We start from the raw sequence: 12,066 nt of genomic DNA on the forward strand, positions 1-12,066 counted from the left end.
GAATAGGGAAATCAATTTCGCGAATAAAGACATTAATTTCATGATTAAGGAATGCAACTTCACGAGCAAGGACACTAACTTCGGGTTAGAGCTCAGCTGAATTGATAGCCTAATCCGCCGAAAAGATTTCTGAAAGGTATAGTCCTATTGCTCCAACGACAAGTCCCTCAAAAAAAACGAATCAGTAACCCCATCCATAGTTCACCTCCCACATAAGCCTCACTAGCCTTCCCCTCGAACACTCTATCCAGCTGTTCCAGGAAAGCCCGTATCAACTTAGCCGGCGGCATAGACCCGCATCGCTCCGCCCAAGATGCCATCGTGAATCCTAGCAAAAGCTCTGTGTGTAAAACTCAGACCACGTACAGTGTTGGAATATTCGTTTGTTTTCCTTAGCTGATCTCAGGAGTTTTCTCACTATTTATATACAAATTAATGAAAATTTTCCAAATTTTTTCCCAGAATTTTCACATTGTCACCAACACATGTAGTTGACCATGTTCATATTCCCACATATTTGCGTACAAGTGTACAGAAGCCAATAAGATTTTCCTCCCAGAATTCTCACCAACACGTAGTTGATGACCATGTGCATATCCCCCCTCACCACAAAGGACGTTATTGCTGCTAACGCAGTGATCAGTCCATGCCTCCGGTATAAGATTAGGAAGTGCGAAAATAATTCCGTGCATATCAGGCGGCCAAAACCTCGTACTGAATTTCACATACACTTTTAGGGATGTTGAGCACGTCATCTGATGAGAATAAACAATATACACTTGAACAACGTTTATTGCCAATTGTGAACGTTTATTGCCAATCATGAACGTTTATTGCCAATCGTGAACGTTTATTGCCAATCGTGAACGATTATTGCCAATTGTGAACGTTTATTGCCAATTGTGAACGTTTATTGCCAATTGTGAACGTTTATTGCCAATTGTGAACGTTTATTGCCAATCGTGAACGTTTATTGCCAATCGTGAACGTTTATTATCAATCACGTATATCATACAAATGCCAATCTTGCTACCCATAGTGTCACCCTTATACCGTAATAATTCCACAACGTGTCACACTCGAAATGTCTATTCTCATTTTTGAATATTTATTGTTAATTTTCGAGACCGTCTCTTCTTCACTCAAATTTCACCGGTAAAATATATAAATCAATTACCATACCACAACAATAGCAATCTTACATCCTGTATGGCGTTCCTCTTCCACTCGGGTAAGGGTGGGCTCAAGCGTATGCTCTCAGCCGGTCCGTAGCTGCCCTGAAGCACTGGTACAGGTACCTACAAAAAGGTGCTCGCTTCCTCCTAAAAGTGTACAGAAGTCAATAAAAATTCCCCCCAGAATTTTCATATTGTCACCAACACATGTAGTTGACCATGTTCATATTTCCCACAAATTCACTAGAAGTGTACAGAAACCAATGAGAATTTCCTCCCAGAATTTTCATATTGTCACCAACACATGTAGTTGACCATGTTCATATTTCCCACAAATTCACTAGAAGTGTACAGAAACCAATAAGAATTTCCTCCCAGAATTTTCATATTGTCACCAACACATGTGCATATCCCCGCGCCACTTACACAAATAACAACATGTCGTGTTCTGACCATCCGACCGTTGGAGCACCGAACTAATGCCATACCGTCGCTGCCCATTTCGATGCTAGCAACTCTGTGAAGGACCCTTACCTGACTTAGTGCATGCGTAAGACCATACGCCACGCCCAGCATATGTACTATCTACTTTTAGTCATCCTTTTTTATTTAATTTTGAATAATTTTTTCATTTTGTTTCTTCGAGTTTTACACTGTAATTGTACTTTTGCGGTGACAGGTTACTCACTCAAACGCAGAAAAAAAGGCATCACATATTCCCAGGCCTACAGTTTACAACACCACGAGATACCCCTGCTACAGTGCTTGCGAATTTTATATGCAAATGTGAAAAATGTGCGCTACTTTTCGGTGTTTATGGACTTTCACGACTACCCGTTTTACGTGAAGTGGTGTAATACTCGGTGAAAAACGCGATATTCGCGGTGATATGCAATAGTCGTGAAATATATTTTTCACCAGTTTTCACTTCACTAGGGTGGTGAAACTTCAATAAGAATCGATCTGAAACTATATCGCATAAAGAATATAAACATTGCTATGAACATGTGATGTGATAAGAGTAACTTTTCGAGACTATGATAACGACCACTTGTTCACTATCATTAATCCCGGAGTAGTAAACACACATTTGCATATCAAATTTGCGATAAGCTCTGTACATGAACTCGACCAACTCCACGTACAGTGTTGGAATATTCGTTTGTTTTTCTCAGCTGATCTCAGGAGTTTCCAAAGCTAATTATATACAAATTCGGGTAGAAGTGCTCACAAACCAACGAAAATCTTCCAAAATTTCCTCCCGGAATTTTCATATTGTCACCAACACATGTAGTTGACCATGTTCATATTTCCCACGAACAGAAACCAATAAGAATTTCCTCTCAGAATCTTCACCAACACATGTAGTTGACCATGTGCATATTTCTCTCCAAACACAACCAGCTACGTACCTCCCCAGCGTCCTTCTCGAGCTCTCCAACAACAGCATCACCAAATCCTTGCTCTATTTGGAAGTCGTGTTCGCCATCATCGCGCTCATAAAAATGCTCCTAAAAGTCCAAAAATGCGCCTCCCAGGGATCGAACCCGAGACCTACCGCTTCACAGTTCGCCCGCCAACTGAGTACTCTAAATGCCCCGCCGGCAGTGTTGCCGTAACCAGCCTGGACCAGTCTTTCAGACCGATCTGAGACTCCTCTCGATCTCAAAATCGTCTCCATATCCTCCTTGCCAGCCACTGGGTATTCCTTTGCCATGCCGGACAGAATCTCGTGGGTTTCCCGAAAGTCCGGGGGTAACTACAGTAGTCGCGAAAAACGAGAGTGAAATTTATATGCAAGTAGCACTGTGTAAATTCTTCAAATTTTTTTGGTATGAAAAAAAATCGGCGCTCTCAACCAATACGACTCACACGCTAATTCGCTCTGGGAGATAGGCTCCCCGCGGAAGGGCGTATAGGCTCCTTAGTGACCACCTTATTACCCCCGAAATCTAACTACGGCAGTTATGAACTATGATATCCAATAATGAGCAAAATTCTTACAACTAGTGTTGGAAAATATGATCGCTTTCTTCAACTGAGCTCAGAAATTTCACGATTGTACAAGTTCATATGTGAATCTCCCTCCGGAGGTGTAGACAAACCAGAAAAAATCAATTATCAATTTTATCACCAACACATGTGGTCCACCATGTGCATATTTTCCAACACCACCCCACTACCTCATCGAAACGATACAGATTTCCATCTACGTAGTAGTAACCAGCGCCGCCGTTGACCATCTCGTCATTAGGACCACCATCACCCTGTGCCCACGTGAACAGCTGAAAAAGACTACTATCAAAGGCGACTGGACATACGAACTAACCTTATGCAAATTCCATCCCTTTCCCTTAGCCATTTTGTAAACACTCGTACCGTCGCCGTGAATGAACTCAGCACCTTTAAAAAATCGTAAAACACTGTAAGAGGCGCATGTTCTTCCCCGTGCGAATTGGAAAAAAATCAGCACTTCTCGCAGGCGAGTAAGAGTTATGCAAAGTAGTAGTATTTTCAACTTAGCCTTCAGTTTTCGGGAGTTTGTCGAAAGTCAACTTTGAGTAATATCAACATGATAACAATGTGAATCGATTGATGACACCACCGTTTTAGAAGCATTACGATATACATAACTGTTTGGTTCACACTGTAGATATAATAACTACTTATACCATCCCTCCTCAACTACTCACCAACATCGAAGTGGGCAGCATCGCCTCGGCCGATACTCCCTTCGGTGTACATCCACCAACCATGGGAATTCGGGGCTTTCATGTCGCTCTCATGCAAGGTTCTAAGACAAGTACAAGTCCACTGAGGAAAGACCAAGTCGACAGTTCGAATACCACTCCTGTTTCAACGGAGTAGCTCCACAAGGGGGAGGGCCTCAACAGATGATGATAAGCTGATTACTGTCCGATACCACAACGGCTGAGGAACTATCTTGCGATGCTTACACAGAGCGATTGAGGGTAGCAGGACCGAGGCTATTACACTAGTAGATTACTACAGAGGTAGTAGGATACCTATGTTCTGCATATTCAAAGGGCGATACTACTACTGCTACTACTACTACTGCTACTACTACTACTACTACTACTACTACTACTACTACTACTACTACTACTACTACTACTACTACTACTGCTGCTGCTGCTACTACTACTACTACTACTACTACTACTACTACTACTACTACTACTACTACTACTACTACTACTACTACTACTACCTGCATCGACCGCCAATATGGAAGCTAGCCTCGAGGACTATCGTCGATAAGCCAGCGGCTCTGAGGTGTTTGGCGCAGTTCAGACCAGCGATGCCGGCTCCTACGATAACTGCATCATATTCTTGCCGATCTTCGGGCATGATTGAAACTCAAAACCTAACTAACCACCATGAATGAGGTTCCCTCCCCTCTACGAACCGCAATCACCAAATGCTTCAAGGAGAACAGCACCACATGCGGGATTCGAACCCGGTACCACAGGTTTCCCATGCGGCGCTCTACTGACTAACTTACTAGGAATGACGAATATCAAGGAAGGAGTCACTACCGACTAGTATCACCACTCGACGTGAACAGGACTACGACAATAAGGTGGTGTGCTCAACTTAAGCATTTCGAGCTATAACATCAAAAATATCGGGCAAGGCAAAATTACGCAAGGAGAAGCGATAGAACGATGCCTTTCCCAAATAGACAATATGGAAATATCACCTTCACCGCCACGCTCGAAGTAGATCCATTTCGCTCGAGGTCAGACAGGCCATCATGATCTTCAAGCAGGCAAGGAGGCACATCTTGAGGAGGCCTAGCCGGCCGACCTGAGAGCCTGGTAAGCTTTGAGAAAGTGCGATTGGATAGGATGTCTGCCTCTAATTCGTGCGATCAAAGTTCGTCTCCTAACACTACAGTTTTCAAGCTATACCGAACTGCCAATGGAAGTTCCCCATGCACATCCCATCACTCTCAGGCCAATGAGAATGATTCGCCTATAATATCGTCTGATAAACGATACTGATCTATGTAGAGTGTGAATCTGAAACAAGGTGCATTTCGTTCTGATATTCATATCAACAGCGCTCGTAGTGTAACGGTATCATACAAGCTTCCCATGCTTGTGTCCCGGGTTCGACTCCCGGCGGGCGCAGTTAAATTATAACTGTATTTTTAGCTCGGCTCAAGATCTGTTGGTGCCCATAAGGAGCCCTCGAGTGAGCGCGCGACGGGAGCTCTCCTCAAAAGTGATCCCAAGAACGCCGTTGGGCGGGCGAAAAGTACTTACTGAGCATACCGAAGAGTCCTCCCCACCGGAACATCCTTGGAGTGCTCCTCATGTTCACCCAGTGAGCACGTCATTGCATACCTCTCTCCTGAAAACGCCCCTGAGTCCGACAAAAGCTCTATCGGACACCTTGATGATTTCCAACGTAAAAGAATTTCTGGGCGCGCGCTAAAATCTGCGCGTAACGTCCACTCCGATCCCAGCTTTGAGCCAGATCGCTGTCTGAGGAAACGGTAAGAGTTAGAGGTACAACTAGCAGTTGTTGACTTCCATAGTAGTTGGATATCCGACCATACTCGGCGCATAGCCCGCGTTATGTAAACATTCTCTACGACCAGTGAGCCTTCTAGACCTGAGTCCCTGCGCGCGACCGGCAACATGTGGAAGTTTCGCTTAGTTTCGTTATTTTTTATGTTTACTTCGCCTTATCAGGACTCGTGCTCGGCCACACAGCTGAAGACTGGCAGCATCCCCTACCGCTCACTGGGGACTCTGGATCCAAAACCCCTGTAGTGATAGGGCAATTCCCGTTCCCTCTCTCCCGTTCCCGTTCACTCGACTATCGCGAAGAACATGTCCTTGAGCTCGCATGGATAGACTGCTCCTCATGGCGCATTGGAAGGGCTGCCACCAACGATGTCGAAGTTTCGGATCTCAAGGCTTCCATAGTCCATGTACACAACGTAGAAGAACACCCCATCATAATGCCTATGTCTAATGCAGGGTATAACGAGTACTCAGTGATGGCCTTAGCTGGAAGGCGATCGTGAGGCATCTGTCTGCTGAGGTTAGTTGTTGTTTGAATTTATGATAATTGCATGCGTAGTAGTATATGTATATACGAATATAGTGTGGAGTTTCACGACCAGTTTCCCGTGAAGTGGCGTAATACTCTGTGAAAAAGACGATATTCGCGGTGATATGCAGTAGTCGTGAAATATGTTTTTTACTAGTGTTCTTTCACCTCACAGATGAATTCCCAGTACCATTATTATTGTGTATCATGATTTATCACAGCTACCAGCAATCACTGTGGAAGGCAGGATCCCACCCTGCCAGCCGTCAAACGGAGACGTGTGTGAAGCGCAAGCGGAAGATGGTAGTAGTACGTGATGAGAAGTGGAGAAGGAGGAGTGGTATAATACATTGGTGGTCTCGAATAGTGACAGTCTGGGTGATGCTCATCACGTGTCACTACAACCGAACACGACTCACTGAAAATGCTCTAAAATCATCTCACCAAAAGGAAGCATACTTTTGAGTTCTTGTCATCTGTAATCGTCCTACAGTTATCTCACAGTACCTGCGTATGGAGCCGCCATCAGCCGCAGTAATATGCTATTCGACATCTGTTGAAGTCCGCGGCTACGAAAACCAATGGTAGTCGAGTTGCCCTCACGTTTGGTGGACGAGAGCGTGAACCGCATTCAGAACGGTCTTTCTCGTATGATATATAGTGTTTCACATTTCACTGATGATACACAGTATTTCACCATTTATTGTGTATATTCCATAGGTACATGGCTCAGCTTGCAGGTATTGATATAGGAGCTTGTGAGGTGAGAGGGTGCTCGGGCTCGTAGTAGTAGTAGTAGTAGTAGTAGTAGTAGTAGTAGTAGTAGTAGTAGATGTACGGATGAGTTTGCTTTCCTCAGCTGAGTTCAGGAGTTACCAAAGCTACAATATGCACATGAATCTGGATAGAAGTCTACGAAAAGTTACATTAGTTACCCCGAATGTCCTCAGAATTCTGCTGTTGTCATCAACACGTGTACATCATTCTTCCACATAGGTGCGGATAGCATTCCACAAGAGCATTTGGCAGCCCAGGATAGTCCCCATTGATGCGGTAACTCCTCGAGGAGTTTCTGTGAGTATTCTGGACCAGGTCAGGTTTGTCCCTAAGAAAATCGGCTCCCGACCAAGCCCTGGTGATAAGGTTGAAGTAGTGGAGGAATCTTCCTCAGTGGTGTTGAGTTCGTGTGTTGTGTAGGTGTTCTCACCTGAAAATGACTCGACACCAGCGTCCTGGAGTCTGGGAGTTGTCAGCAGTGTAAAGGATGGGTTGTACTACGTGGAACAAATACCTGGTGAAGATGGAGGAGAAGGGGACGGGGGCGCATCACGAGCCGAGCGGGAAGAGAAAGTTGTCGGATTTGATTGTTTGCGTGCACATGTTCAGCCTCAGGATGACCCTGAGCACAGGCAAGATAATTTAGGAAAATGTAATACCACCGGGATCGAACCTGGGTCGGTAGATGGTTGAAAGTTGGTCGTAGGCTCGCCCTCTTTGACTAATTTGAAGCATGAAACTTTTGAAATCCCGCGGCCGTTGGGTGAGTGGATGGTATCAGATGACGGCCGAGCGTGTATGAGGTACATCGCCGTTCGAGTGAAATTGTCATCGGTACGCCCATCAACCTGCATGCACTCTTCACAAGCCTCTCCCAGATATCAGTCCAGACCTCCAACTGCGATCGGCCCATAGTTCATTTAATTGGCTTGCCCCGTCCCACTGCTCGAGCCTGTATGCTTTTGACTATTCACGTAACTCATCAAATGTCCATCCAGTCCTTCCATAATCGCCGTCTATGTCTGGCAGCGAAACGCGAACGAATACCTCAAGTAACTTGTCTGAGAGCATTCATTTTGATGGTGTTGTTGTTACTCTCAGATAGGAGAGCAGCAGCAGGATGATGATGGTGATTTTATTGATAGTTCACAGAGGAATGGTTGGAGGAAGGAGACGTCATTGAAGCGGCCCCCCTCAATTTCTTCCAGTGTGAAGACAACAGCAATCGAGGCTGAAGGAAAACCGCGGAAATTCGTGGGTAAATTCATGACAACGCGAAGATTGCTGGGGCTCACGATAGGAAGAGGAGGCGCTAATGTGAGGAATGTTGAAAAGGAATTTGATGTTAAAGTGAGGGGTGCCGGGATCGAACCTGCGACCTCCCATGACGCTTAGACAGGTCCGAGTACGGGGAGTGTCTGACGAAACACCAGCATCGTCTCTGGTGATCATCGAGGGACCGTCGGAGCCAGCAGTGGCATTAGCTCGTAAACGACTTGAGTTTTTCATAACGAAGTGAGTGTTACCATGGAGGGTAAGCGAACATGTCCTAAGGTATCCGATGAACCCCAAGACCGTACGTTCGGTGGTGGGGCCGCGGTTTAGCAACCTGTTGACTTTGGCTGAAGACACGGCACTGCACTATGCTCGTTGTTCCGATACTAATGATGTCGGGGAGTGTACACCGTGTATCGAGATGTGTGGGAGAGCCGAGGAGATTGATGAGGCGACGAAGCTTATCGAAAGTCGTCTGCTCAAGAAGGAGGGGCGCGAGGGGGAGTCTAAACAGACTCACATCATGGACATGCAACGACGTAGGAAATATGAGAGTTTCTCCCACACTTTTTTCTTTGAACAGATGATAATAGAAGTAAAGGCCTCAGTGGGAGTATCGGTTGTAAGGAAGCCACCTCGGCCGAGGCCTTGGCAGACTCTACGGCTGATTCGATTGACCGCTCCCCGGCTTGTGGAACTGCTTGACGCACAAGACTACTGTCTGATTTTGCTGCATCTCGTTTTTGACCTTGCGCACTCTGGTCTTCATCCTTCTAACTAGACGACGCCTGGGCTTATTATCAGAAACGCGGCTTACCCTCATAGTATTCTCGCCGTTATCTTTGCTGTTGTCACCATCATCTGGATTGTATTATTCTTATTACTGCTTTCGTCATTAAGGCGCACTAGAAGTATTACGTGCTTGGGTCCTCGCATCTGAACGGGGCAAGCCTCTCTAGCCCTGTGGTAGATGCATTATCTAACTCCTGGTCGCTGTTTACGGGGAGTAGACAGATATGAAAGGACCCCAGGCTGCCACAGTGTTGTTTCATCGTATGTGTGTGGCCATAACTGTCACCGTCTGCTCGAATGACCTCGTTATGCTTGGACACCTAGAATGTGTAGGACGTCCCTGGCTCTGCTTCAAAATTATAATGATCGCTCCAACGAAGAGGATCTCACGTTACATGGGATTTGTGTTGCTCAATCGTTATATGGTTTTTTCCCAGCAAATACTTAGTCAATAGTCTCTAATGAGTAGATGGGAAAGCCTGAGCATACTACTGGCGATCTTGTATAGTAGTGGGGGAGTCGCCTTGCAGCAAGGTGTTGGTCACAGACAACAGGAAGAGGTAATATGCGGTGGTGAAAGCGCCGTATTGTGGCTCTCAGCCGGATCACTCGATTGAAGCAGTGTCGCCTCTGGAAGAAGAAGTCCCGCCGAAGGCTCCCATCACCATGGATGCATACGTGAGCGTCTTACCTCTTTTATAGTAGTGATGGTGATTCTGCAGTGGGACGGGGATGACCCGAATTTGAACATGTTGAACCAAGTCGACTGGGCTGGGCTCCAGTCCAAACCGCCTCCCTCTAGCTATGACAATTACCGTACGGCTGCTAAAATCAAATTTATGATGCCGGACCTGACGTGGAATCCAGAGTAGACTGAACGAGTGCAAGTCGGCGATAGTTTGATGGTCTTTTGATAGATTCCCAGTGACTATCCCGGATGAGGTCCTGTCGGCGAAGCTGCCTGTAGGAGCTCTTTCGCGATTTATGTTGCAAGATCCAGGTCCGAAGTAATGCGGTCGATTGATGATAGTTTGGGGTGTATGGCGTAGTTGGCAGGTTCGAGGCAATGGTGCAGGATCTGCACACACCTGATTACATGCTCGACGTTAATAATAAGGTGAAGTGGCGGAGGAGTGGTATGAGTAAGTATTCCACATCATTTTAGGCTGACGGGTCTTCGAGATTGGTCAAACGGGTGTCCGAAACACAGCTGCAAACAGACTCTGGCGTGGACCTCAGCGCTATCGTCCCTCACCTGGTGGATTCCGTCTTCTTACTGGTACGGAAAATTGTGCTATTGCTTTCAGTCGGATATTCCCACGGCGCCTCCGCCGATCGATCCGGACCTGCAGTATGTCCCTCGAGGAGCTTCAGAGGCCGTTCGAAAGCATGTGGGTGGTGGAGCGGGAAAGTGAAGATCACTTTTTCATTTCAGCCTGTCAAGATTGCTGTGAATGTGGACGACAACGGGCGTGAACTTTGGCAGACCGTAAGTGACTGAGGCGATTCTCGACGGATCGAGAGTCGGTTTGTGGCGGAATAGGTTGAACGTCACGTCTTCGGTGATGATGCAGAGCGTGCTGTACCTCGGAAGATTCCTAATAAGATCGAGGAGCTCAAGGAGACTGTGAAGTAGATAATCCCTCGATTGCTCAATCATATTAGAGCGTATCAGCAATTCTATAGTCTTCTGAACACACATACAGTAACAACAGGAATATGGGATAGTCCAGGCTTTCCATGACGAAACTGAACAATCATCACCATATTATCGATCAGCCTGGAATACTTCTCGAAATATCTATCAAGTTATTGCTGTATCTCAGGAAATCAGCTTTCCTTCAACGGACTAAAGGAGGAGGGAAGGGCAAAGTGAGTGAGCGAGGTGGGTACTTCCGAGGTATCGTAATTTCAGAGCGCTCCTAAGGAGAAAAAGTGCGACCCGAACAGCTACGACCCCAGCAAGAAGTTCGAACCATGCAAGCACATAGAGTATCGAGCAGCGTCGAGACCGGAGCATGATGATGAAAGTGAAGGGAAGGAAATATGATGAAGAGATGCATGCTTACCACCGATGTGATTAAGTCGCAAGTGCTGTTGATGCAACAGTGTTGACTTCTGTATGTCATGAATCATGAGCTAGCTTCGTAAACTCGTCAAGCTGCTTGCTTGAAAGGTGAATCCTCCACGGCTTGAAAAAGACAAGTCATCTGATCGTTTAAAGAATAATGCACACCCCCTACACAGAATAGTTGCTATGTACACGCAGTATGTCTGTGAATGCCTAACGGCGGCGATTTCTGTATACACTCAACGAGATAGTCAGGGGCACTCAAATGCCATGTCACAAGTTTATTTGACACATCAGTCTCCATCTCTCCTACTATGAAAAGCAGGAAGTGCTGGATGGGCTTCTGCCCCATTCTGACTGTCTGCACTGGAAAAGCACCCATGAAGTGTAAAAGTTTTATGTATTATACCAATAATGAATAAATTCGAAAGCGGTAGTATTCCCCAAAATACTACAGTATAGGTTCTTAATAAAGACGTAGACTGCATAGTATTGGTGATATTACCACTAATAGTAACCGTACAGTACAACTGAATGTGTTCAGCCACAATTTGGGAAGGAGACTTTGTCTCTTTCGACACATCTATGGGTCTATTCCGAGAAGAAAATAAGTAGCGTGCGATCGGGGTAATGTCAAGTGACGACGGTTGGAGTGAAAGCTCTGTCTGAGTGAAGCATTCTCGATCGTTCCTGTATTCTATCACTACGCTACAATCATCATAACCATAGCACAGCACAAGTCGATGTTGTATGGGGCTGAGGGACTTTCCACCAAGGAGACGCGACTGTGTCATCCCGAGATTCGAGCGATTTACTGAATTAGTTTCAGGTGCGATTCGTAGCACGAACGTACTGTCAAGTTTAATCTCACGTAGTATGCAGTGCATA

The 12,066-nt window shown here is 45.8% G+C and overlaps 2 protein-coding genes and 1 non-coding gene across 3 annotated transcripts in view; 2 read left to right on the top strand and 1 right to left on the bottom strand.

The window, feature by feature from the left end:
* The window catches only part of Pmar_PMAR019189 (conserved hypothetical protein), a gene marked incomplete at both ends in the record, with an annotated part of 13,933 nt that extends 9,386 nt beyond the window's left edge, over positions 1–4,547 (bottom strand). Inside the window, 10 exons of the mRNA XM_002780243.1 lie at positions 206–328; positions 608–755; positions 1,203–1,298; positions 1,602–1,709; positions 2,588–2,686; positions 2,734–2,934; positions 3,359–3,460; positions 3,505–3,578; positions 3,869–3,969; positions 4,408–4,547. Of these exons, the coding sequence (XP_002780289.1) occupies positions 206–328; positions 608–755; positions 1,203–1,298; positions 1,602–1,709; positions 2,588–2,686; positions 2,734–2,934; positions 3,359–3,460; positions 3,505–3,578; positions 3,869–3,969; positions 4,408–4,547 (1,192 nt within the window). The remainder of the gene's footprint in view (positions 1–205; positions 329–607; positions 756–1,202; positions 1,299–1,601; positions 1,710–2,587; positions 2,687–2,733; positions 2,935–3,358; positions 3,461–3,504; positions 3,579–3,868; positions 3,970–4,407) is intronic.
* Positions 4,548–5,261: 714 nt separating this feature from the next.
* On the top strand, positions 5,262–5,332 carry Pmar_PMAR019190. The gene has a single exon. It is a non-coding gene; the product is annotated as a tRNA-Gly (tRNA).
* Positions 5,333–9,568: 4,236 nt separating this feature from the next.
* Pmar_PMAR019191 (hypothetical protein) lies at positions 9,569–11,157 on the top strand (the record flags this gene model as incomplete). Its single annotated transcript, XM_002780244.1, has 11 exons — positions 9,569–9,667; positions 9,708–9,785; positions 9,830–9,975; positions 10,025–10,114; positions 10,164–10,224; positions 10,273–10,365; positions 10,415–10,498; positions 10,543–10,596; positions 10,651–10,739; positions 10,934–10,979; positions 11,023–11,157. The coding sequence occupies 11 exons, from the start codon at positions 9,569–9,571 to the stop codon at positions 11,155–11,157; spliced, it is 975 nt and encodes a 324-aa protein (XP_002780290.1).
* Positions 11,158–12,066: the final 909 nt, after the last annotated feature.

Source organism: Perkinsus marinus (genome assembly GCF_000006405.1).
Source record: "Perkinsus marinus ATCC 50983 genomic scaffold scf_1104296944428, whole genome shotgun sequence".
Lineage (NCBI taxonomy): Eukaryota > Perkinsozoa > Perkinsida > Perkinsidae > Perkinsus > Perkinsus marinus.